Here is a 27,173-nt window from a genome sequence, read left to right as displayed (position 1 = left end):
AAATGTTGAATAAATGTTTTTGGATTGAGTATTGAACATTTTATTGTCTTTTAACTTGTTTATTTGATTTTCCAAGTTTGCTAATAATTTGAAAAATAAATTATGGAATGAATATTTTCAACGATCAGACTATTCTATTTACAAGTCAAGCTTGTGCGATGCCATGAAATATTTTTAGGTCAGGAAATAAACTTTTCTAACCATATATAAATAAATTCTCGTTAACTACTGTCTTAACTGGATAAATTTGAAATAATTCTAGGTCACAAAATACATTTTTCTAATCATATATAAATTGAAAGAAGAAAATAAAGTCTTCTTAAATACTGTCTTAAGTAACTGAATAAATTTTAAATATTTCTAGGTCAGGAAATAAATTTTCCTAATCATATATAAAGTAAAAGGAAATAAATAAATCCTCATTAATTACTGTCTTAAGTAACTGGATAAATTTGTTGAATATACAAATATAACTTTTACTTTAGCATTAACTGACAATTTTTTTTGCAACCATTACCACTTGTATGTAATAATCGTTAAAATAATAATAATGTTGAAATCGCTGATTCATTTAAAAAGCCTCAAAGGACACAAGTAAATGTCAATATGGGACACACGTTTTTATTATTATTATTGAGGTCTAATGAATAGTTAAGCAAAAAGTGTGTCGTCGCAGCTTTTAAAGTGGAATAACGGGTTTCCATTTACATAGGCGACAAGTGTTCTGCCGGGGGCCGAAGCCGCCTTTGGTAAAGTTGTTCAAAGTAGAATCCTGCTACAACAATAACGAATAGCTAAAAATAGGTATGTAAATATTTCATTCAATAAATTGCCTGAATGACATTTTAACACATTTTGCGCTATAAAGGAGGAAAATACAATATTAAATATGGCATAATTTGCGGGAGCAGCGAAGAGGACAAGAAGAGGAAGAGACATTTTGCGAACTCATCAAGCAAACACACAAGCAACGTGCGACTTTGGCTTCTCTCTTTCGCTCTCTCTCTCTCTCTGTCGTTCTGCTCCCCTTATTCGTTTATTGTGTGTGCATTCGTGTGTTACGCTCTCGCTTTGCTGTTTGCTGTGTGTTGTCGGTATGCACGTGTATGTGCACATGTACATTGTGTGCATGGGTGTGTGTGTGTGTGTAAGTTTGTCGTATATCTAGCGCTTTGTTAAAAACGAGCAAAGAAAACATTCAGCTTGCCATTGTAGGGTATCTTAGCGTGAAACAAGCGCAATGAACCACTCCGCAGTCGCTGTCGCTGTCAACGACGCTGCCGACGCTGCTGCTTTATCATCATTTGTCTTCTCATCTAATTATCATTAATAATTTCAGTACACACCAACAACTGACATGCTGTCTGTCTGTGTGTGTGTGTGTGTGTTACCGTGAGTAAGAGAGTCAGCAACAACATCAGCAGCAGCTTTGAATTTCAGATTCATATTTTCAACATTTCATTTCATGCATGTTGTGTAAAACTCGTTTCCAAGTTGAGACGATGTGGCAACGCCGCGCCTCACAAAACAATACATTAACATGACGGATACAGATGTGCCTCTGTCTATGTGTTGTGTGTTGTGTGAAGCGAACGAACATAGGGTAAAAATAAGCGAACCACAAACAGTCAACAGCGCTACAGAGCTAAATTGCAGCTGCTATACGCGTCGACGACGACGACGACGACAGCGAATAGGGTAAGTAAAATGAAGGCAGGCAAGCAGGCAGGCAGGCGGGCAGCAACAACGACAACGACAACAACAACGAAGCATGAGCGCAAAACGCAAATGAAGATAAAACCGAGACACAAGGCGCAGATGGCAAACGAACGAAACGAAACGAAGCGAAATGTGAATGCGAACCACGAACCACGAACGGGAACGCTGAACGCCGAACGTACACACACTACTCGAGTACGTAGAATGCAGGCAATGGCAAAAGCAGCGGAGCGGACGGAGCGATAAACTGTCAGAGGCGTAACGTGATTAAAGCACAGCGGGGACAACAACCAAATATACTAAATACTTTATACTGAATACTAACTAATGTTGCTTTGGTCTTAGAAACGTAAAAGAACTGAGTGACAGTGAAAATAGCCCATAAGAATGAACTAGTAATAAGTTTATATTACTAAAATACGCTTAGCGGCATATTTAGCTTTGAATAAAAAAGAATGAATAATAATACATTACGAAAATTCGCGTAGACAACAACCAAATATACTAAATACTTTGTACTGAATACCAATTAATGTTGCTTTAGCTTTACAAGTTGCGTTTTTTGCTTTTTTTTATAGTCGTTGGCCTTAGTAGCTAGCACTCCCTTCTTTTGGTTATATTATTTTGTATAATAATTAACGTGTAACATGTAAATAAATAAATAAATAATTTTATTTCTGGGCATGTATTAATAAATGCTTAAAACAGACTAGTAATATGTTTATATTACTAAAATTCGCTTAGCGACATATTTGGCTTAGAATAAAAAAAATATATTATTTATTTACATGTTTAATTATTATACAAAATAATATAATAAAAAATATAATAAAATAAAAAAAAAATAGATATATGTACAAAGAAAATATAAAAATGTGCTTCACTTTACAATTGTTGCGCTTAAGCAGTTGAGATCGTTAAGCGATTTATTAAAAAATATTCTTTGATCACATTGACAGAGACAGAAAAAGTGTCTAATTAGTTTTGTGCATGTCTTGACAGTCGTTTAATCGTCATCGACATCGACATCGCCATCGACCATCTGCATTGCCAACAACCCCCATTTTAAACGACGTCGACGCCGCTGTCGAGGTGCCTTTTGCGGGTAGCAGCAGCGTCGCTTGAAGCGAACAGCGACAGGCATTGAATACGAATGAACGCTCGAAAGTGGAAACGACGATAAAGCGGTGCGCACACAGACGTGCGGCTTTGGCTTTGAGGGGTGCGCGCGCTCTGCTGCTGCTGCTGCTGCCGCTGTTCTTATTGTGGTTGTTGTTTTTATTATTGTTTTAGCTGCTCTGCTGAGAGCGAGAGCAAGAGCAAGAGAGAGAGCGAAGGCAGCGTAATTGGATTCGCGAAGGCAGCTGCATCCTTTTTGCTTGAATTACGAATGCGGATGCGAGCAACGAAAAGCGAAAAACGAACGACAAACACTCGACAGTTAAAACCCCGCTCAGCGACGCCACTGCCAGCGCAAGCGAGAGAGAGAGAGGAAGGGAGGCAGAGCGGCGGCAGAGGAACAGAGAAGCAGCTTTATTGCTGGCTGACTCGACTCGACTACAGTGGCTCTCTCTCTCTGTCTCTCTCGCGCTGGCTGACTGGCTCTCTGCTCTGCGCTCTGCGTTTGGCTGCCTTGGCTCGATTGCTGGCGTTTGGCTGTTTGGCTGACTGCCTCGCTGTGGACAGAACGAAAGACAGGCGGCAACTAACAGCGGCGGTCGCAAGCGAAATTGTTTTTAATATTAAATTCAAATCCGAAACTAGAGAACAAACTCTCGAGTACATCCCACATATATATACATATATATATCAATAATAATAATAATCATAAGAGGAATATAACCATACATAATCAAAGAAAACAGCGCAACGCAACGCAACGAAGCACCAACAACAACAACAAATATACAGCGAAACAAACGGATAACGAAGAGCGGCGGCTAAAAAAGCAACGAACGTTGCTTTTCTTATTTTTTGTTGATTTGTTTCTGTTTTATTTATTTTTTTTTTTTGTTGTTTTTTTTGATGATACAAAGAGGTAAGCACCACAAAACAACTACAACAATAACAATAATAACAACAAACAAGAGCATCAGCATCTGCTGCATACACCGAATATATTTTATTCACGGTTCGCGTTCGAGATTCGCATTCGCAAATTCGCCAATTCGCTGCTTGGTGGCCTCTTTGGCACCCGTCTCAACCAACCAAGCAACAACAACAACAACGACGGCAAAGACGACTGAGAGACGGCCACACTGGCAGCTCTGAACACTGAAGAGCTGCGATTGTGACGGCACGACTGTTAATGTGACTGACAGGCAATGTTGTTATGTTTTTAGTTTTGTTTTAGTTTAAAACCGAACGCATATTTCCAAAATGCAATATAACAACAACAACGACAACAGCAAGCAAAACGAAAACGTATAAGAAACGAAATTTCGTTGCCCCGTTTGCAAGCAGTGTGAGTGTGCCCGTGTATGTGTGTGCGTTTGCCTGTCAGTCACTGTGTGTATGTGTGTGTGTGTGTGCCTGCTAAAGCTGCCGCTGCCTAGTGTTTGTGTGTGTTTGAATGTGTGCGTGCGAAAGACCGACACAAGCAACGACAACGACGTTCGCCGACAACGAGAAACAAAAAAAAAAAAAAAACCCGACTGGTGCGAACCAAGCGACAACGACACAACGAAAGCAGCGACTGCGAACTGCAACTATGCTGCTGCCTTGCTTTTGCTTTTGAGAGTAAAAATTCGATTTGATTTTTTGTGCCTGTGTGTTTTTTGTGTGCGCTGTGCTGTGTGTGCTGCCCTGAAAAATTGCAAATTTGCAAACGAAATGTGATTATCGTTATTATTATTGAAAATGCTGACAAATTCGCGACGAAATTGAAACACACACAAAAAAGAAACAATAAATATATCCCCATCCAAAAAACGACACAAGGCGGCAAACAGCAGCAGCTTGGCTAGTCAGACGGACAGTGAAAGTAATTAAATTGTTGTTTCTCACATTTTTCGCAAACATTTCTCGCCGTCCGTCACTCACACGCACACGTGCAACAACACACACACACACACACTTATATGCAGCAACGCTAGAAAAGAAAAAGAAGAAAAAACGAAAACGAAAAAAAAAAGCTCTCATTGTCTGCTGCGTTTTTAAAATGTAATGCTAATTTGTGTTCTCTCTTTCTCTCTCTCTCCCGCTCTCTTCGTTTGCTGCTGCTGGTGCTTCTTCTTCATCATGTGCTGCTGTGTGTTCATCATCATGCCAACGTTTCGCCGGCGCATCACCAACAACAATAACAACAACGACAACAACAATCATCAATCGACATATTGGCATATATCGATAACACATTGTTAGAGATACACGCAAGGAGCGATAACTGGTAAAGTGATAAACACAGAGACAGAGATCGATATACATACACAAACACACACACAGACAAACAGACGACTAAGAAAGATGGCAAACGGCAAAGCGACAGCGTCGTTCTTCGAGAATGGCAGCACCACACAATTCGAATACTGCTACAAACTGTATCCAGAGGTGCTCAAAATGAAGGCTGAGAAGCGCAGCAAGAAGCCCCAGGAGCTGATACGACTCGATCAATGGTTTCAAAACGAGCTGCCCACGTTGATCAAGGCACGAGGGAAGGACGCCCATTTGGTGTACGATGAGCTCGTTCAGGCGATGAAATGGAAACAGTCGCGTGGCAAATTCTATCCACAGCTATCGTATCTGGTCAAGGTGAATACACCACGTGCCGTCATTCAGGAGACAAAAAAAGCGTTCCGCAAGCTGCCCAATCTCGAGCAGGCGATCACAGCGTTGTCCAATCTAAAGGGTGTGGGCACAACAATGGCATCGGCTCTGTTGACCGCCGCCGCACCGGATTCGGCTCCGTTTATGGCCGACGAGTGCCTGATGGCCATACCAGAGATCGAGGGCATTGATTATACGACCAAGGAGTACCTCAATTTTGTGCAACACATACAGTCCACAGTGGAGCGTCTAAATGCGGAGGTCGGCGGCGAGACGCCGCATTGGTCGCCGCATCGTGTCGAGCTGGCGCTCTGGGCGCACTATGTGGCCAACGACCTCAGTCCCGAGCTGCTCGACGAGATGCCACCGCCGGGTGTGGCGGCCACAGCGATGGCCACAAATGGCAAGACGACGAGCAGCAAAGTGCTCGATGGCGATGATACCAACGATGGCGTTGGAGTTGTCGATGACGAAAGTCTTGGTGCAGGTAAAATTCAATCGGTCACATCTCTCTCTTTTGTGTGTGTGTGCTAATCTCTTGCTTCGTTTCGGTTTCTTGCAGCTGCTGATGACAACATCAATCCGCCGTTAGCAACGAGCGTCAACGTTGTCGGAGCTAAGAACAACAGCAACAGCAACAACAACGCTTTGCAGGACGGCGACTCGAATTTCGTGTCGAATGATTCCACTTCGCAGGAGCCCATCATTGATGATAATACCACACAGACCACGGCCACCACCACGTCCACAGAGGATGGCGAGGACAGAGGACCTTTGGCCTCTGACGATTCCGAAAGCAATCTTGAGGCCCCACCACAACAACAACAGCAACAACACAAGAATCATCCCCAGCCTGCGGCAGCTGGAGTCGCTGCTGAAGTGTCTCCACAACAACAACAACTCAATAACAACAAGCAGCTCAACAACAATGGCGAAACAGTTGCAACCACCACCACAACAACAACAACAGCTGCTCCTGCTTCAGTAGTTGATGGAGCTGCTGCTGCTGATGGAGTTGGAGCTGCTCCTCCGCCGGCCAATGGCAATGGAAAAGCTGCTGCGGCGTCGGCGACAACGGCGCAGGATGAAGACGAGTTGGATGACGACGATGTCGATGATGAGGACGAGGAAGACGATGAGGAGGAGGATGACGAAGACGATGAGGATGAGGAGCTAGAGGCTGATGAGAGCAACAGCAGCAGCAACAATTTGCGTGCCAGCAGGAAACAACTGCAGCAGCATTTGACAACAACAGCGTCAGCAGCAGCGGCAACAGATAGTGCAACGCTAACGGCGCCATCTATTGGCCAAAAGCGTACGGCATTGCACTGCGAGTTGGATGCCAGCTCGCCAGATGGCGCCACTGCTGCAGCCGCCACAGGCGCCGATAAATCACCAGAGCTAAAGAAACTGCGCAGCGACTGAGCTGCTCATCGAACACCCAACCGCCCACACACAACACAACACAGACAAATACACATACATCCAGATCTGTTGGTTGGGTAAGGGTAACAACAACAAAAAACAACAACAACAACAACATATAAACGTAAGAGAAGAAAAAAAGAAAAGCGAAAAGGATAACTGGTGGAAAGACACATTGTATGTATGTAGTGCAGTTGAGTCGACATTGATTGAGAGCAAAACATTACCTACACTTTGCCACAACAACAACAACATTCAAGAAATTTTACTATTAAGCAAAAAAAACAACTAATTATACACATATAATATATATATATATATACAACTCACACACACACACATATAACGAGATCCCCACACTCACACCCACACACACAACATACGAAACTTAACATAGCAAGGAGCACACAGCACACCAACACACACACATACTAGAGCATAACGTAACATAACGTAAGCATAACGGAAGAGAAGAGACGTAAGAAAAGCCCCCATAACAGAGAACCACAAATACACAACGCAGCAGAACCATTTCACGTACACACAGACACACACACACACACACTGACATAGAACGTAATGCTAGGAGCAAGCGAGAATCAACAAAAACAAAATATATTTAGTGCGAGCGAGAGGAGGCAAACATAAAACATAAAAAAACCAAGTAACTGAAGTTGGAAACGAATTGAATGTTGAAAAAAGCAAAACAAACACAAACAAAATAGCAAATAGCCATACACACAACAACAACAAAAAAGTCCCCAATTTGCCGCAGCGATAACGTAACGTCAACGTAACGTGAAAACACGTGAAGAATTATGTAGATGATGAGAAAACGAAAAGCAAAATACCATATTACCATAAAAATACAACATAGTAACTATTAAAATCAGAAACAAATTGATATTTTTACACAGTCAAATGAGAAACGAAACGTAAAACAAAAACAAATATGAGAAATCAACATTTAAATATTAAAGAAATTTACAAATGCCGCAGTTGCCCACTACAAGAAACATACAAGAAACGGATGAAAGAAAACAAAAAAAAAACAATAATTATAATAAAAAAAAGTAATTTATATAAGTATTTAAATTTAACAATAAATCAAAACTTGTCGCATACAAATTCAGAGCTCATCGTACACCCCTCGCCCCGCCCCCCTTCAACAAGAAAAAAAGCCGCCTGCCGCTTGATCGGCAAGCGTTCTCTCTCTCTCTCACACACACAGACACGTACACAGACAGACACCCACATCTCTAACTCCCTCACACATACACACACACACTCATGGAGCATTAGACGCCGCCGTCGACTAAGCAAAAAGAATGAAATGAAAAAAAAAAACAAACAACAACAACAACACACACTCATTTGAAACAGTACGAAATTTTTGTGGTCGTAATTGTAATAATATAATTTATAATTTATGTGTACGACGTTTTTTTTAATACTATATATATATATAATACTGAATTTTTTATAATTTATACGATAATTTTTCATTTGATTTAACAACACAACTACAACCTAAATTTTAATAGCATTAAAAAAAACAAACAAACGCATTCATTTTTGGCGCTGATCTAACAAAACAAAACAACAACGCAAATTGCAGTTGGAGTTGCAAATTGTAATTGTGGAAATTTTGGAAATGGCTATTGGAAAGTGTGAGTGAGTTGTTCACAGATACTTTCCACCAAATAGGGGAAACATGAAATTAAATTCCTTAGAATCACTTAGCATAAGCCGCAATGGATTGTGAAATTATACTGCAAAAACAAAATGAATAATCCAAAAACAACGATACCTCTTCGTTAGCATGGAACAGAACATAGCGAATTTCTCTCTTTGAATGTCCCGCAGAAGTACCAATAATGCAATCAAGTTGGACTATCGACACACCGCCACTCTGCCAATCGATATCAGCATGTGTGATGGTTGGGTTACGTGTCGTTTGCCGACTTTGGTATTCGCATATTTTTCAAGTGTGTTCGACATGCAGAACAGACTTTCATAGTATGTTATTGGCCTGTGAATTTGCTGCTGGTGTAGCCGGCGTTAGTTTTATTCAGCAATCGTGTTTTATCGAACGCAAAAATATACTAAAACTGAAATATACCGATAATAAGAATAAAGTGCACGGCGATATCTATCGATAGACTGCAGCTTCATCCCTATTCTAGTATTTTGTTATTTATTTATTCTCGCCAAAAGGAACGAGAAAAAAAGGAAAAACGGAAACTGTGTCATTGCATTGCCGTTTGTGTTGTTTACGTTGTTGTTGTCGTTGTGGTTAGCAATGAAGTGCCGCGCAATAATGATAAGCATTAGCAGCTAAAGCGCTGCTCGTTTGGTTGGTGACTATGCGACGACGAGCCAAACGGCTAAAAAACGCTCAAGCAACAACACTCCATTAACAAGCTGTGCCACACACACATACACACACACACATACACTCTCGCACGCACGCACACCGGACACGACACCCGCACACACATACACACACACACACTCACACGCAGGCAAGCTATTGTGAGTTGGAGAGTAGGAAAGATTTGCAGCAATGTTGCTGGTGCGCCAGCTGTTTGGCTCCTCATCCAATTCCTGGGTACGTGCTCTCATCATCTTTGTGCTTGCGTGGGCGGTGCTCGTCTACGTCTTCGTGCTCAAGTTGACCAACACACAGCAGCAGGCTGCTGGTCAAGGGCAAGGTGGACAGGGAGGCCAGAGTTATGGATCCGCTTCGCTGGGATCGAATGGTGACAATGAGCTGAACACGCGACGCATCAATCAGGCGATGCAGCTGCTTGAGCACACGAAGCAGCGCAACGAGGAGCTCAAGCTGCTCATCGATGAGCTGATGAGGTGAGTCTGCCAAAAGGGGAAACAACGCTGATGACACGTCGAATTTATTGCCGAGATCCTGTCTTCGAAGTCTCCATTTAAATCGCTTTCTAATCTTCCATTGAATTCGTCTGGGCTGGTTCAACAAAAAACCTTCAAAGTTCTTCTAAAAACGCCCCTTAAATACTACTCAAATTTCCTCATTGAAATCACCTTCTACAAAAGTCCTTTTGGAAGGTTGAGGTTACCTCATTGAAATCTTCTGATTTGATCACTAGAATCACTTCCTAATGTCCTATAAGATTTCCTAACAAACGTTTCTTAAATTCACATAATGTTACCCCCCATAATCTTCCCTGAAAGCAGCCTACTAATTTCCTATAAGATTTCCTTAAGAAACGTGCCTTAAATACGCTTAATGTTACCCTCCTAATCTTTCTTAAACAGCTAAAAATACCATTTGAAATCGACCTTTCAAATCTCCTGGGAACGCCGCTGTAATTTACCTGCTTAACTTCCTCTTATGCTGTTTATGTGGTTTGCACAAACCGATATTAATTTTTATCGCAAGTGACCCTTGAGGTTATCACATAAGTTTTGTTGAAACCATGAGCTCAGAAATTTGGCCGTGAAAACGCTCCATCGGAAATACCCTCGATTTAGCTTTAAATTCATCTCCAAAACTATGCTCGAGGCTCCGCGTGAAATCGCACTGAAAGTACCCAACAATCTCTTTCAAATTTTCGCTATAATCCCCATAAATGCCACCTTGAAACTTCACTGAGATCACATGATATCACCCTGAAGTCTCCCCAGGAAAGCGCGCAGTTATATTTCAGTATCCAACAATCTCTCTTAAGCTTCCGCTGTAATCCCCAGAAACTCCCTGAAGTCTCTCCAAGAAAGCGCGCGCAGTAAAATTGCTTCTTAAGTCATCCCTAACAACACCTCAAATCTCAGCTGAGACCTCGTTGAAATGACCACCGAAATCAGCACAGAAATCGCCCCAAATCCGCACTCGACATGCTTTTATAATCACGTGGCATTCATATGCTAAACGGCCCCTGACACGTTGGTGTAATGAGGAATTATTCACGCTAGCAGTGAACACGTCACACATAAACCCACAAAGTCTGTTCTTTTGCATTCTCTCATTCTCTCGGTTTCTTTCTGTTCTCCCTGTTCTTTTACAGTGAGCAGCTCGACAAGCAGAGTGCTTTGAAGCTTATCCAAAGACTAGAGCAGGATGCTGCACCCAAAAACGGAGCAGGAGGTGGCAACGATGCTGGACTTCTTGTGGATGATACGCTCTTTGAGGTCGTGCCCGCCGACTCGGACATGGAGCGTGGCCTTGAGGCAGCGGGCGGAGCTGCAATCGACTCAGGACCAGCTGGGCAACCTCCACTTGGCGGCGTGGCGGGCGTCGAGCCGAGTCTCGAGTATGAATTGGCACGACGTCGGGTGCAAACAAATGTCGCAGAGATTTGGAATTATTTTAGCAGCGAGCTGGGCAAAATACGCAAATCTCTCGGTCCGAATAACGCCGATCTCGAGGAGTCCATACAGCAGGTGCTGCTGCAGGGTGCCGAGCACAAGCGTTCGCTTCTGAGCGACATGGAGCATCTTCGTCGCGTCGATGGCTACGAAGCGTGGCGTCACAAGGAAGCGAGTGAATTGAGCGATTTGGTGCAGCGACGTCTGCATCATTTGCAGAATCCCAGCGATTGTGCCAATGCACGAAAGCTGGTCTGCAAGCTCAATAAGGTGAGGGTCCTTTTACTCTCTCTCTCTCATCGTTCCTCGTCTCATCTCTCGTCTCGTTTTCCAGGGTTGCGGCTACGGTTGTCAACTGCATCATGTGGTCTACTGCTTCATTGTGGCCTACGCCACGGAGCGTACGCTCATCCTTAAGTCGCGCGGTTGGCGCTATCACAAAGGTGGCTGGGAGGAGGTTTTCAAGCCCGTCTCCGACAGCTGTCACGATGCTGGCACCGCCAATGCGTACAATTGGCCGGGGAAGCCCAACACTCAGGTGCTGGTGTTGCCCATCATTGATTCGCTGATGCCGCGTCCGCCGTATTTGCCGCTGGCAGTGCCCGAGGATCTGGCGCCGCGATTGAAGCGTCTGCATGGCGATCCCATTGTCTGGTGGGTGGGACAGTTTCTCAAATACTTGCTGCGACCGCAGACGAGCACACGCGACTTCCTCAACTCGGGGATGCGCAATCTGGGCTGGCAGCGTCCCATAGTCGGGTAGGTACACTGAACTAGATTAGGATTAGGACATTGCTCTACAATATTTGCAGCTTGAAATCACTTTTTCTATACCCATTTACAACTTTTCCGCAGCGTACATGTCCGACGCACAGACAAAGTGGGCACCGAGGCTGCCTTCCACAGCATTGAGGAGTACATGACCCATGTGGAGGATTATTATCGCACGCTGGAGATCAATGGGACGAGCGTGGTGCGTCGCATCTTCCTCGCCTCGGACGATGCGCGTGTCATCGAGGAGGCGCGTAAAAAGTATCCGCAATATCGGATCGTCGGTGATCCGGAGGTGGCACGCATGGCCGCCGTTTCCACACGCTACACCGACACCGCTCTCAATGGCATCATCCTGGACATTCATCTGCTCTCGATGTCCGATTACCTGGTGTGCACATTCTCCTCGCAGGTGTGTCGCGTCGCCTATGAGATCATGCAAACGATGTATCCGAATGCCGCGGATCGTTTCAAGTCCCTGGATGACATCTACTATTATGGCGGACAGAATCCGCATAATCGACGAGCGGTAATTGCTCACAAGCCGCGATCCCATGAGGATCTGCAGCTGAAGGTGGGCGATCTGGTTTCGGTTGCGGGCAATCATTGGGATGGCAATTCCAAGGGCAAGAATACGCGAACCAATCAGGGTGGATTGTTCCCCTCCTTTAAGGTCATCGACAAGGTCGAGACGGCCAAGTTGCCCGTTTACAACGGTGTCTAAACGTCCAACAACAAATAACAAACAGCAAAGCAACAACACAACTCCTAATGAATCTCGCACTATTTCTCATTCCACGTAACGCGTAACGTGACGTAACGTAACGTGACACTTTTGATGATATTAATCGAGAATTCTCTTTTTCTTCAAATTCGCAACGCATTCGAATCTCATTCTTAAGCAAAACAAGTAACACAAAAACAAAACAAAACTAGCAAGCAAATGTTGCATTTCTCGTAAGCCGCAGAAGTTAAAAATAATGTTGACAAACAAGAAAAGAATATATACATATATATAGTAATATTATAAATACACAAATATATATATATATATATATATATATATATATATAAATTAAATATATATATATATAGACTAAGTTTAAGCATGCAAAAGTAGGGTTCAAAGTACGCGCAATATAGTTTATCCTCTGTAACATAGACAAAAGAAACGACAACAACAAATAAATAGTAATGTTTTAATTTAACAAACGAAACATGGATTTCTTTCATTTCGACAGCACAAAAGTACCAATTACAATTTTACAGGCAACAGGAAATGGGACAAAGCAAGCAAAGTACCATTTGCACTAATTTGTACCGAAGAAGTTGCCGAGCTACAAAAAGTACCATTCATATTTACAGGCAACTGGATACTAGGCGAAAAGTACCGGAGCGAAATGTCCCATAATCATAGCTATGCAATTGCTGTCAATTACTTTGCAAAAGCAAAAAGTCCCATTTGCGAAAAAATCTTTTTTAGTAAAGCTGCATGGCAACCTTCAATTTCCTCCACAATCCTATTAAAAAACCAATTTGCCAACGCTGCAAATAAAGTACCATTGCATGCCAACTGCAATAGCAAAATGTACAAATGTAAGAATAGACCCCGCTGTGAAAAGTACCAACGCACTGCTGCCATTTTGAGTAAAGTGTCAATGACACTTATCGATAAACAAACGCACGCATGCGCACGCACATCATCAAATATCGATTGATATTTTGAACTTTTGGCGCAAAGGTTGAAGATCCCACAGCAGCCGGTTGATTGTTCGGTGAAAGTTTGTAGATTGTTTTTTTTTATGATTTGTGTGCGAAATGTTGAGTCAACGTTGAAGCAACCACAGGAATGCCAAAACAAAAAAAATAAAGAATTCCCAAAAAAGCCCAAACAACAATCACAACAACAAGAATTAAGCAGGCGCCAATTGACAGAAACAACAACAACGAAATGGAAAACGTGATAAGCGCCAGCAGCAGGCTCATAAAAAACGCCTGTGTTTGTGTGTGCATCAATTAACAATTAAAGTATTTCACAAAATTATTTATATGCGTGTATACTGAGCGCGTAATATAATTAAGTACTCAATGAACCGCAGGGAAGTCGAAGTCAGCAGCAGCAGCAACAACAACAACAAACGGACGGCAACAAAACAAAAAGTCGCCAAACAGGCAGCTGTCGCTAAAACCGGCATGGGCGCGAAAAGGAGCGCAATATTGGGGATTGGGATTGGACAAGGTCAAGTTCGGTTGGCAGCTTAGCTCTCGATAAGCCGCAAGTCGACGGCGTATTTTTTGTGATTGTGATAACAAAGCGTATAAAACATTGCCGCATTCACAGAATCAACAGCACTTGCCGTCCTACAATCCAATTGTGAACAACACACACCAACAGCAGCATCAGCAGCAGCATCACCTTCACCTCAGCAGCAGTAATAACAAGAACAACTACAACTACAAAATGGCGCACTTCAAAATTGTCGCTTTCTTCGTTTGCGCTGTCGTTCTCTTCGTGCTCAGCACGAAGTCTGCCGAAGCGGCCATTGCACGCGTCAAGTTTAGCAATCCTTGTAAGTGGCAATTTATAAAGAAAATGAAAAAAAACATAACTTACTTATTTGTAATCGCATCGATGCTTTTTTTGCAGCGTATCCCGGCAAATGTGTGCTCAACTCGAACGTGATTATGTCGCCTGGACAAACTGGCAAGGCACCCGATCATCTGTGCGCCGGCGTCACTTGCTTGGAGAACGGTTATGTGGAATTCCGCACTTGCCAGGCAAAGGCACCGCCAAAGGGCTGCAAGCAGCGCGATTTTGTGAACACGAACCGTAACTATCCCGAATGCTGTGAACGCTCGTATGATTGCACCAAGCACATTTAAGCTTTGTCATCGATAACGATAACAGCAGCGATAACTCACGTTGTTGCACTTTTCTGTTTCTGTTTTTGTTTCGTTTCGTTTTTTTTTTGTGTATTTTTTTTATTTATTTTGTATACTACAACATAACAATTAAAATGTAAACGCTTAGCAATATATTTAAATAATTTAATAAAATCGTTAACAGAAAATACATATGCATCTATGTATGTTTGTTTTTGCTTGATTTGTTGATTGGTAGTTGTTGTTGTTGTTGGTGTTTTCTTATTCCTCTTCACTCACTCGTTATGTATGTCGAGCGTGGGGGGGGGAGTGGGCAAAGGGGGAGGCAAAGGCCTTTTACGGTTCGTACTCACTACTACTACTACTCTCACTACTACATGCACATCTGTTGCCTTCTCATATCTTCTCATGTTGTAGTTGTGCTTCTTGTCGTTGTATTATTGGCGACAATTCGCGTTTAATTGTATGTATGTAAGTAAGTATGTACATAGGTAAAACTAGCATACTAATTATATGTATGTATGTATGTATGTAGTATATGTATGTTTGGGTGTATAGTATTAATTTCTACACTAACTCCTTCGATTTTTTTCATTTCAGCTCTTGTACATACACAACATAATAATGATGTGGAGATTTCAAAAAACAAGAAAAAAAATTAATTGTACATACAAACAGAACCGAACCGATTGCTGATTACACTTTGTTGTTGTTATTGGTGTGTGTGTGTGTGTGTTTGATACGTATTTTATGTGTGTGTCGTTTAATTACTTTTGCTAATTTTCGTGTTTTGTGTGTGTGTTTATATGTGCAAGTGTTTGTGTTTGTGTTTGATGTGCGTCTTCCGCTTCCTATCGATGCCTATCGACTGAGATTGTTGATGTAGAGCGCATGGAGTTCGGTGCGCGGAGTATTCTCGAAGAGGGCGGCACGATTCTGTCCCTCGCCCTTCTTCACCCAATGGCCGTAAACGCGGAAAGCGCAGCCATCGATGACCTGCAAAGTGAGAGGTGAATATGTGTATGCTTATGTATGTATGTATGTGTGTGTGTGTTTGCTTTGCACTCACCTTGCGCAGCACTTTGACGCGATATGGATCGCGTATGGCTTCCTCGACATGCAGCGGCTCTGCAGTGTAGCGCAGTCGACGTATCCTGATCACGGCACGTATCACTAATATGGCAAATTGGAACTTTTTGCGTGCATTGAAGCGACTCTGTTTCCGCAGCTATATTTTTTCCATATGAATACCACACAGAAAAAAAAATAAAGAGAAAATTGTTAATTAATTCATATACTGATATTTATAGTTTATTATTATTTTCATTTGATTTATGTTGGGTTTCTTATTTTTGTTTTTTAGTTTAGATTTAGTTTCCATTCGCCATTTTGGGGTTAATATGAATGTTAGAAGCTGTTTTTGATACAACAAAATGTGTGTGTGTGTGTGTGTATGTGTGTGAGTAATAATTTTGTTTTTCATTTGTTACGTTACGTTATGTTGTTAGACGGTTACAGCAATAAATAGAAAAGTGCAACATAACTTGCGCCTTAAGACAAATGTACAGTGTGCGTGTGCGTGTGTATGTTTGTGTGTTTACCAAAGAGACCAAGAGAGAGAGATCAAGATAGAGGGTGGAAAGACTTCTTAGGCTAGACTTTTTTTTTGCATTTGCATTTGCATGCTGTGTTAACTGCAGTGTGTGTGAGTGGGAGAACGAAAGCTTTCGCATTGCTTTGCTTAGATCCTCTTTCCTCTCCCTGAACTACGCTGCATTTGTGTTAGTGTGCGTGAGTTTGATGTGAAATGTGAAGAGGGGGAGTAATTATTCAGTTTCTTGTTATTTGTAAGCAAAAGCAAATAAATATAATTAAAACAGAAAATTTGTATTAATTTTGACAAAATATGTAGTATATAGTATAATGGGTGAGCGACACTCTAGGACAAAACACACACACATATATAATAGAGAGATAGAAAGAGAGAGACTAGTATATGTATATGTATGTATGTAGGTGTATGTGTGGTAGGTGTAACTAATAGTTTGGTTGGTTTTTTTTTGTATATTCTCAGCATTTTTCTTTGGTTTACTCACAAGGGAGTCTCCACAACACCGACTTATAGACACACATCCTATAAGGGCGTTGAGACTCTGACAATATTGATAGAGAGAACATGACAGACACACAAAACAAAACGTGTATATCAACAAATCATACAGAGGAGAGAGAATTAAAACCAAAAACAAAAGACATCGTCAGTGAAAATCGGTAAAGCGTATAATTTTTTTTTTTGTTTGTTTATATCATTTTTCATTTCGATTCGTAAATGGTGTATTTGTATTTGTATATAGTATTTTGTGATGTATTAAACGCTACGCTAAAAATCGAAACTTAATCAAGTGGCATGCAAGAAAGAGACAGATAGCATGAGAGCGAGAGAAGAAATCAAAGTTAGTTACACAGATTGAGCCAATTATTAGTGATCGGGGTGCAAAAGCGATACTTAAATAAAAACCACCATCAAAATTATCGTTTTTAGATATAATATATGTATAATAATAAACTAAATACTTCTACAAAGGTGCATATAATACAATTTACTTGGCTAAAACAACAAAAAAAAAAAAGAATTAATAATATAATAATAGTACAAGGTGTGTTTCAAAAACTAAACATTAACATTAATGACTCCAATTACCAATAATACAATCGATATATATTATATAGTATAGTTATAGAAAGAGATAGTGGAATATGAGCATGATTTTTCAAGTGCCTTGACGCCGTTGTGTAAGTGTATTGGTGTATTTGTGTGTGTGTGTGTGTGATTTTTGATGGCTTTCATCTCAGCGTGTGTGTGTTCAACATAATTTTCAACAACTCAAAAGCAACTAAGTGTGTGTGTGTGTGTCAAAAACTAAGTAAATAAGTTGTACGTGGCAATAAAAATAAGAAATACAAAACCAAAAAGGATAAGGAAAAACCTGCCTGCACTGTGGGATATAATAAATGTGCTTGTTGTTGTTGCTGTTGTTGTTGTTTGGCATTTGCATATATCAATTTATCGTTATCGATATCGCCGCTTATCGCTGGTATCGATGCCTGTTGCTGCTGCTGCTGTTGTTGTTGTGAATAGTAAACAGTCGCCGTTAGCGTCATCGACGAGCTGCCAGTGTTGGAAAGCGACGATGTTGCTGCCGTTACTGCTGCCGCTGCAGCTGTTGCTGCCTCCAACACTTGTTGCTGTTGGAGTTGTTGTTGTTGCTGTTGGAGTTGCTGTTGTCGCTCGGCGTCGGGCGAGAGCGCAACATCCCGCAATCGATTCGATGAATAGGAGCTTTGAGGTGCACTGTAGTAAATGTAGGAGGAGTTGTTGTTGCCACTGTAGCTGCTGCTGCTCGTTGGCTCCATGATCGCATGATTGAGGTAGGTTCGGCTGGATGTGGTCGCTGTTTGCGAATGCTGACGCATCGCTGGCGGATGCCACGCCATTGTCAAATCGTTCATTAGAACCTGAGATCGATAACCGATCGATTTTGTTTTTTTGGGTGTTTTTTTGGTTTTTGAGGATTTACGATTTTGGTTTACGAAAGTGAAATCAAAAGAATTTTATAAATATAATCAAAAATGGTATACAAATAAAAATAATACCTAAATTGTTTGCATTTGAGCGACATAAATCGATTTATTATTTAAATTATCAAATAAATATAGAGTACATAAATAAATAAATAAACCTAAGCTAGCTTAAAAGGACCATTTTCATCATTGCTTCTTTTACTATATGCACCTTGTATCTTGTTTTTTTTTGCTGTTTTTTTCGCTCATTGCACGCACACATACAAAAGGACAAATGGGTTCGTTAAATGCTAGACAGAGATGGCATGCATGCACGCGGCTTTTGTTATCGGTTGTTATCGTTATTGTTATCGCGACGACGGGCGACACGATCACGAAAAGAGCGAAAGAGCGAGACACAAACAAATTAGACAAGCAAAATAATAAGTAGAAAAGAACGCGACAACAAAAACAATAATGTAGAAATAAATAAATAAAAAGTAGGAAATGGGAAGCAGCAACAAACGATTAAGTAATTAATTCATTAATTAACTATATATTTGTTTTTTTTTTGTTGAAGGTTATATATAGAGATGGGACAATGCTCAAGCTTAATCCCTGAGCAAACACGAGCACAAGCACGAGCACGAAAACAGGAAGAGATCAAAAAATAACCTGGTGTTAAAGAGTTGAGAGTTATTCGGATTAGACAAGTTTTGATTCGATTCGATTTCGATCAAGAACAAAATGCAACAAAGTTGATATGTATGTGATTTGTTGTTGTTGTTGATTTATTTATTATTATCATCGATATTATTATTATTATTGTGGTGGTTGTGGTAGTTATTATAGAGTATTTGTTAGTCCAGACATTATTCGTTACCAGTGCGATTTCAGTGATGCGACTCATTCTTCTGGACTTGGTCGAGAGGCTGCGCTTGAGGCCATCAATGTTTTGCTCGAACAACTACGTGTGTTATCGAATATCGATTATTCGATTATTGACGTGAGAGACAGAGGTACGATACATTTGTATTTGGTTTTGTTTTTTCGTTTTTTTTTTTATTATAATAATTGCATGTTTTTTTTTTTAAGTTTTAAGTAAACGTATTTAATATGTAAGAAAAAGAGAAAAATGTACGTATATATAATAATAATAAATTCTCAAAAAAAAAAAAAAAAAAAATAAAATAAAATAAAATAAATTAAGTAAATAAATACTAAAATAAATGTAAAACAACGAACGAAAAAAAAGTAGGAAGGGAAATCAGTTTCATTGAAGGAAAAAATTTGAAATAGAAAATGTGTCGACTCCCAAGGTGCAGTACAATATCAATTGGCTTGGATTATATATATTAAATATGTGAATATATAGTTGGAAGTTTATAGAAAGAAGAAGAAGAAGCAGTTAATTGGCTGTTTTGTTTGTGTTTTTCCGGGAATATGTGTGAGTCACAATTGTTGAGTGTTTTTGTGTATAATTCTAATTCCTGAAGTTTGTTGGACTTAAGAATACAAAATATAAATACGCATAGATATCTATTGTGTGATAGTAGTAGACCTGAACACGACTAACGTTATGCCTAGGGGACCGGATCGGGGCATTTAGAATGGTTTCTATGGGATCGTCACTTACCATTTGATTGAAGAATGGATGTCTTAATACTTCCTTGACGGTGATACGTTGCGCAGGATCAACGACTAGACATTTGCGTATCAGATCTTTGGGATCCTCTGTCGAGAATGAAGTAAAACCATGGATCAACGATAGATTCGATTAAACGAGATGTGATGTGATAAACTTACCTGAAATATCGGCCCACTCCGGTGAGGTAAAACTGTATTTACCCTCCATAATATTGCGCAGCATGACCATCTGCTTACGATGCCAGAACGGCGGACAACCGACAAGCAAAGTGAACATTATAACTCCGCAGGCCCAACTGCAAAACAATACAAAATACCATAGTTAAAAATAGAACTTCGATTTCGATTTCCTTCCTTACATGTCCACCTCCTGTGAGTAGCCTGGAGAACCTTCGAACATGTTGCATTTGAGCGTCTCGGGGGCCAAGTAGCCCGGTGTGCCGCACAGATCTGTATGGAATAGAGAGAGACAGCATGATAGCGATCAAAAGTGAAAGAGAGAGAGACAGACAGAATGTGCATGAGCATCAGTTGGAAATGCATTTCACATAACTCAGCTAATACACAAGCTAGGCTTATGAAATTTGAAAGACATATTTATGTTAACGAAAGAAATGCATAACTAAAATCTTTTTGGTGTAGATCATATTTTAATTTAAATGTAAATATAAGGTAAATGGTAAAGTAAACGTTAAGTCAATGTTCTATAAAATGTTCTATTAAAGAAACTCTAATATTTGGGGAGAATCAGACAGAATGTGTATAGGAAATAATTTGGAAAAGCATTTATGAAATGCTATAGAATAGTCTCTGTTCGCGAAAGAAATTAACCACTAAAATCTTTTTGGTGTAGAACAAATTATAATTTAAATATTATAATTTAAAGTTAAATGGTTAAGTCAATGTAAAGCGAACTTTATATAAAACTAACAACCCACTTATGAAATTCTTATATTTCTCGAGAGACAGACAGAATTTGTATGAGAAACTGCATGAGAAATGCATATTATATAACTCAGCTAATACACAAGCTAGTTTTGTGAAATTTTAGAGAACAATTTCTGTTAACGAAAGAAATGCACATCCAAAATCGTCTTAAATTAGATCGTATTCTAACTTGAATATTCTAATTTAAAGTTAAATCGTTAAGTGATTGTTGTTAATATGAACAAATTTAAATTTAATTTAAATTTAATATACTTGATTACTTCTTTCTTCAATATTAGGGTTCCTTAAATAGGCGCTTATAATAGCTTATTAAATAAATTCTAATATTGAGGAAAAAAGTAGTCAAGTATATAGAAAATTCTCTGTTTGAATAGAAAAAAGAAAACCTTATATTAAGGAATGAAATAGTCAAGTATATAAAAGAAAAATCTCTGCTTAAATATGCGCTTATAATAGCTTATAAAAGAAATTCTAATATTGAAGAAAGAATTAGTCATGTATGAAGAAAACCCGAATCTGCTTTGGGAATGTAAAATCCCTTCCTTACCCGAAAGTTTCTCGCCATCATGCAGTTGGCGTGCGAAACCGAAATCTGTGATCTTGACATTGTGATTCTCGTCGAGCAATATGTTCTCGGGCTTCAGATCGCGATGGACAATGCTCTTGGCGTGTATATACTCGACACCCTCAAAGATCTGTCGCATAATGGTGCGTGTCTTCTTCTCGGATAGCGTAACCACCGATGTCAGATAGTCGAAGAGTTCGCCTTTTGGGCACAGCTCAAAGACGAGAAATACAAATGCATCTGATTCAAAGACGTCCTGCAAATCAACTGAGGAAATAGAAAAAAAAAAACAAAGATTATTATTAATGTTTAATTTAGTTGAATATTACGACTCACTTATATAGGGATGACCCATCACTTGGCGTAGAATTGAGATTTCCTGTCGCGTTGCCTCGAGCATATGATATGGATTCGTTTCGCCCGCCTCCGTTGTGGCGCCCAGATCGATGATCTTAGCGGCAAACTCTTTGCCCGTCTCCTTCTCGATGCATCGTCGCACCGTCGAACTGATGCCCCTGTAAAAATGTTGAGTCCGAAATTAACACACTGTTTGAACATGCTAGTTTATCAAAAGATACGACTTGGAGAGGATATTACGATCATAATCACTTTTACAGCTTTACGATCTATTTGCCTCGCTGTGAAGTTCAACTCAAGGTTGATCTCGATATCGTAATGTAACAATGACAATTCTCACACGTCTCCACATGTGCCTCTGTCTCTGAGTCATAGTCTTATAGTCTTATTGAGGCAACCCTTCTGCGTCTTTTCTCCAATTTAAAACATAAACAAAAGTCTAGAATTCTGCAAACTCTGCATAAAGCCAACGATAATAACATTAAATATGTTATGCACCCCGCATTGGATCTTTCGATTTTGGGCACAATTCGCACCCACAAATGCCCTCTCGATATAGCGCGATTTTGTCTAGTAGGTGAAAAACTATATACACTAAAAGATTGCTTATAATTTATCATTATATTAGTTCAATATTTAGTTATTTTGCACTTCAAATTAATAGTTTTTCTTGTTCAAAATTTCAGTTTCTTGTTTCTCCTTAAGAAAGAAATTAATAGTTTTTCTTCTAACATAATTTTAGTTTTCTTTTTCTCCAACTTAAGGGAGAATTAATAGTTTTTTAAAAATAAAAATTGTAACTTTCTTATTTTCTAGCTAAAGAGAGAAATTAATAGTTTTATAGGAAATTAAGGTAATATTTCAGTTCCGATTAATTCAATAAAATGTTGTATACGATAACATAATAGAATAATTTTAGCATACTTTTCCTATAACTTAAAGAGAGAAATTATGAGATTTTATAGTAACAAAATTTTAGCTTACTTTTCCTCTATCTTAAGGGAATTTTTCGAATTTACGATTAAACATAACATTTCATCTTTATTTTGGAAATAAGATTTGTTTTTAATATTTAATAGATTATTTATTTAGAATTGTGAAGACACATTCTATATTTAATTATTTTTATATTATTATAATCAGAAAACTCGTGTAAAATAAAAAAAAAAGAATAATAATCAAATATCTGATAGTTTTATATGATTATTACTCTTTTAACTTAAAACTCAAATATCATGAACAGAATTTAATACTTCTAAATCTATGTATCAGCAATATATCTTCTAGTTTACCTTAAAATATATCATTTTAATAGTTATAGTCCCAAAACTCGTTTGATTTATTCCATGTTCCAATTCTATACAATTAACAGATATTCGCTCGCTTATTATTCTTTTAACTTAAACCTTGAATATCACGAAAGTCATTTGATATTTTTAAATCCATCTATCAGCATTATGTCTTCCAGTTGAAAATGACTCAATTTAAATGTGAAACAATTCTACATTATATGCCCAAATAAGAAGAAATATTGTAATTCTAGCCCACTTCTAGCTAAATTCGCAGTAAGTCTAGTCTTCCACAAAATTTACTTGTATGAGTAATTTTTGTCGATCGCATGAAATTGTTTTGCCCAAAAGGTCAATGATATGTGTTGTGGGGCGTGTTTTGCTGAGGTTTCTGACACATTATCTCTATAAGAAACTAGCAAAGAAAGGTCTCATGTAACCCGAGTTGTGACTTAGGAAATTTAATTGGAAATTCGTAATGTTTAACTTCGAATAGTTTTAAATACTTTATTTTTTAAAGTAAAATATTTAAGAAATTGTCTTTAACTAACCAGGATCGTACTTTGGAATACTTTTTCTCCCTATTAAAATATTTAAATCTTCTTTATCTGCTTACTTTGAAATACTTTTTTTCCTCAACTAAAATGTTTAAGAAATTTTCCAGCCATGGTACGCCTAAAAGATTAGCCGAAATTCTCCCAAATACTTGGAATAAATGATTACCTGAAGTAATTACATTGATCTATATCAAACTATATTATTAATAATTCATTTAATTTTGTTTTGTCTTCTCAACATCTATCTCTATAAGAAACTAGCAAATAAAGGTCTCATATAAACTCAGTTTTGAATAAGGAAATTAAATAGGGAATGAACAATTTGTAAGAATTAGATTACTTTTTGTCAACATACTTTTTGACAACTAAAATTTTAAGAAACTGTCTTTATCTAGTCAGAATGATCCTTAAATTTCTTCTTTATACTTAGATTAAATGATTACCTGAAATAATTATATTGACCTATATAATATCTATCGAAATAAATTTATATCTATATAATTGATTTAATTTTGATCTATAAGAAAACAGCAAAGAGAGGTCTCTTGTAACCTGAGTTGTAACTAAGGAAATATCTATCTAATAGGAATGGGAAATTTGTAAAGTCTATGATCTATAATCTATAATATATATGTAAATTCAATGATTTCAATGATGATATCTAAAATTATCTATCTATCCTTATTTAGCATTCTTCAATTGTATATAATACTAATATTTTCTTCAGTCATCTTTAGTATCTATCAACTAAGATATATAAAATAATCGTTTTAGGGGTTATATGAGGGAGATCTTACTAAAGAATTACCTAAAATTATTTATCTATCCTTATTTAGCATTCTTCAATTGTATATAATAATCATCTCATCTTAAGTCTCAGCTAAGATATATAAAATATTCGTTTAGGTGTTATATCGAGCTGATCTTACCTGCCCAGTATTTCCTTGGGCTCATATTTGGCATAGAAGCCCTTGGCCGCATCCTTGTCGGGCAGCAGATCATCCTCCTCGTCTTTGGCCATTATATCCAGTGAAATTTTGGCGGCGTTCTCAGCAACTCGAGACGTCGCAGCGACACCAGCGTCGCTTCTGTCTCACTCGCACTTGCTGTTGTTGTTGGTGTTGTTGTTGCTGGTTGCTTGTGCTGTTGTTTGTTTGTTTGTTTATTTGTTGTTGTTGTTGTTGTTGATATTATTGTCGTGTATGATTATTGTTGCTTTTGTTGTTGTGGTTATTAAGTGTAATCCAAATCCAACACAGAATACAATGCTCTTTCTCTCCCACTCACTCAGTCTCGCTCACTCCTTGGCGTGTTGCTATTTTTGTATAAAACGACGCAAGTTGACGCGACGCGACACGATCAATGCACGAATTGAATCTGTTCCGTTATACGACGTCGTCGCTTGCCGTTTGCTGTCGACGTCGCTGCTACGCTGCTGCTGCTGCGTAGTTGTTGTATTTGCTTTACTTTTAATTACCAACAAATCGCTGGCAGCGCTGCTGCTGTTGCTGCTTTTACTGTTTCTGTTGTGCCGGTGTTTTGCAGCTTGGGCTGGTGTAAGAAACAATTACTGTTGTTGTTGTTGCTGCTTTCGTTGCTGGTGTTCTTGTGGAAGTCAAAAGTGGGCTGCTGTTTCTGCTCTCTCATTTCCACATTGCTCGCTCGCTCGCTCTCTCTCTCTCGCTCGCATTCGCTCGTTCACACTCTCAGCTGTTGTTGGTTTGTTAAAAGGCTGCGAGTCGGGTGCTGATTTAATTAATAGCGAATGCCAACAACTACAACAAATCGATTTAAAACAGAACACAGAACAGAGAAGAGAAATCAAATAAAATCAAATTGAAATGAAATAGAATTAGCATTCACATTCGCGTTTGCCTTTTTTGCTCTGCCTTTGCTTTTGCTCTTCTACTTCTATTTTCTACTTCTGAGTGAGTGCGCTTTATGAATGATTACACAACGCGTCGTCGGCCCAATAAATCTAAACGGCGACAAATGCTTTCCAACTTTATCACATTTTGTAATTACACACAAACACACACACACACACATAGAGAAACACATACGATCGCCCTCCCCCACTCACTCAGTCATTCAATAATCACACCCACACTTAGTGTTTTGCCTCGCTCGCTCTCGCTTTTGCGCTCTATCTCTGTTACCGTTACTATTTTGACTTTGGTTTGTTTTGATCTGTTTCTCATCTACTACTGCAACTAAGCCGAGCCACAGCTGCAGTCGCGCTGCCGCAGTCGCAGTTGCCGCCGCTGCTTTCGTTTCGTACATATCGACCTGCCTCCACCACCTCTCTCCCCTTTACCATTCCACGAACACAGCAGGTGAGTTTCAGTTTCGTTTAATCTTTTATCATTTCACACTCTTTTCATTTTTCGCATTTGGAGTTTTGGGGGCGCGGCATCAGCAACGGCAATGGCGACGACGATAATCGTTTGTAAAGCACATGTGTCACAAAATACAAAAATACAAAAAAAAAATAATAAAAATTCATTGGGACCCTCTGCATGCAGTTTATTTGTCTTTGGTTTGTTCTCCTTTTCTAGCACACACTCACACACATTGAAACAGACAGAGAGACGTCGACGCACTGTCTCCGCCTCTAGCAGCGGGTACATTTCAATGTCAACTAAGGTTAAAAGTAATACTCTTGTCCATTTTTTGGGGGGAGTTTAACACATTTTGCTGCACATACGTCTGCCGAACAACAGTGCACTGTTATCTTGTGTTGTAACAATTCCGGTCATCACTTTGCGGCTTTGCGATTTACGGTCAAATTTAAACCAAAATAAAAATAAAACACAAAACCTGTATTTTGGGATCACACACAATCACAAATAGAGGTGGTGAAACATCGATGGCACTATCGATGCATCGATGCTTTTGCAATTGCTCAAACACATCGATGTTTTATGCAGCCAAATAATATTATCAATTCATTTATTATTGAATCAATAATTCTTTTCGATGATTTCCGACTTTTTCTATCTTAAAACAAGAGCTTTCTTAACACCTGTGATGCAGTGTGACCACAAGTCATGTTTCTAAAATATTCGTTTTAACGTCATTGTGATATACCAAAAATATACTAAAAATTGCCAACGGGTTACACTGCCATCGATGTTGCACAAATAATTACCATCAGTTGTGTAAAAATATGGTTAATTTTAAGCAAACATTTATATTATTTTTATTCACTCTTTCATTACAAAATCCAGTGCAGCATAAGCAAAAATAATTTCGATAAGGTTATCGCACACAGTTGCCCATATGCATATCGATATGCGCGAAGCAACGTTGCGATACAAGCAGGGCTGCCACTGCGTCATTGGT

The 27,173-nt window shown here is 39.3% G+C and overlaps 4 protein-coding genes across 10 annotated transcripts; 3 read left to right on the top strand and 1 right to left on the bottom strand.

Moving 5' to 3' along the window:
- The first annotated feature begins 3,387 nt into the window (after nt 1-3,387).
- On the top strand, nt 3,388-8,399 carry LOC133848971 (uncharacterized). 3 transcript variants are annotated; one of them, XM_062284749.1, is made up of 3 exons: nt 3,388-3,757; nt 5,083-5,971; nt 6,047-8,399. In XM_062284749.1, the coding sequence occupies exons 2-3, from the start codon at nt 5,185-5,187 to the stop codon at nt 6,907-6,909; spliced, it is 1,650 nt and encodes a 549-aa protein (XP_062140733.1). In that variant the 5' UTR covers nt 3,388-3,757; nt 5,083-5,184; the 3' UTR covers nt 6,910-8,399. The 3 variants fall into 3 exon arrangements, with proteins under 3 accessions (XP_062140733.1, XP_062140735.1, XP_062140734.1); XM_062284751.1 differs by lacking the exon at nt 3,388-3,757 and adding an exon at nt 4,034-4,183; XM_062284750.1 differs by lacking the exon at nt 3,388-3,757 and adding an exon at nt 4,535-4,702.
- Nucleotides 8,400-9,078: 679 nt separating this feature from the next.
- On the top strand, nt 9,079-12,954 carry LOC133848968 (alpha-(1,6)-fucosyltransferase). The gene is made up of 4 exons (XM_062284743.1): nt 9,079-9,777; nt 10,950-11,520; nt 11,585-12,009; nt 12,106-12,954. The coding sequence occupies exons 1-4, from the start codon at nt 9,476-9,478 to the stop codon at nt 12,743-12,745; spliced, it is 1,938 nt and encodes a 645-aa protein (XP_062140727.1). The 5' UTR covers nt 9,079-9,475; the 3' UTR covers nt 12,746-12,954.
- Nucleotides 12,955-14,214: 1,260 nt separating this feature from the next.
- On the top strand, nt 14,215-15,127 carry LOC133848775 (uncharacterized). The gene is made up of 3 exons (XM_062284471.1): nt 14,215-14,265; nt 14,363-14,591; nt 14,669-15,127. Exons 1-3 carry the CDS (start codon nt 14,215-14,217, stop codon nt 14,902-14,904), a joined length of 516 nt encoding a protein of 171 aa, XP_062140455.1. The 3' UTR covers nt 14,905-15,127.
- LOC133848969 (phosphorylase b kinase gamma catalytic chain, skeletal muscle/heart isoform) lies at nt 14,685-26,857 on the bottom strand. 5 transcript variants are annotated; one of them, XM_062284745.1, is made up of 10 exons: nt 26,536-26,857; nt 24,758-25,603; nt 21,962-22,140; nt 21,608-21,892; nt 20,472-20,562; nt 20,272-20,408; nt 20,102-20,199; nt 17,896-18,420; nt 15,974-16,132; nt 14,685-15,900 (listed from the first exon to the last, which is right to left on the bottom strand). In XM_062284745.1, the coding sequence occupies exons 2-10, from the start codon at nt 24,847-24,849 to the stop codon at nt 15,766-15,768; spliced, it is 1,701 nt and encodes a 566-aa protein (XP_062140729.1). In that variant the 5' UTR covers nt 24,850-25,603; nt 26,536-26,857; the 3' UTR covers nt 14,685-15,765. The 5 variants fall into 5 exon arrangements, with proteins under 5 accessions (XP_062140729.1, XP_062140728.1, XP_062140730.1 ...); XM_062284744.1 differs by having other exon boundaries at nt 26,649-26,857; XM_062284746.1 differs by having other exon boundaries at nt 26,670-26,857.
- Between the last annotated feature and the right edge of the window lie 316 nt (nt 26,858-27,173).

The sequence above is a fragment of the Drosophila sulfurigaster genome, chromosome X (genome assembly GCF_023558435.1).
Source record: "Drosophila sulfurigaster albostrigata strain 15112-1811.04 chromosome X, ASM2355843v2, whole genome shotgun sequence".
Taxonomy (NCBI): domain Eukaryota; kingdom Metazoa; phylum Arthropoda; class Insecta; order Diptera; family Drosophilidae; genus Drosophila; species Drosophila sulfurigaster.
The sequence above is the reverse complement of the archived record's forward strand: the minus strand, read 5'-3'. Positions and strand labels throughout refer to the sequence as shown.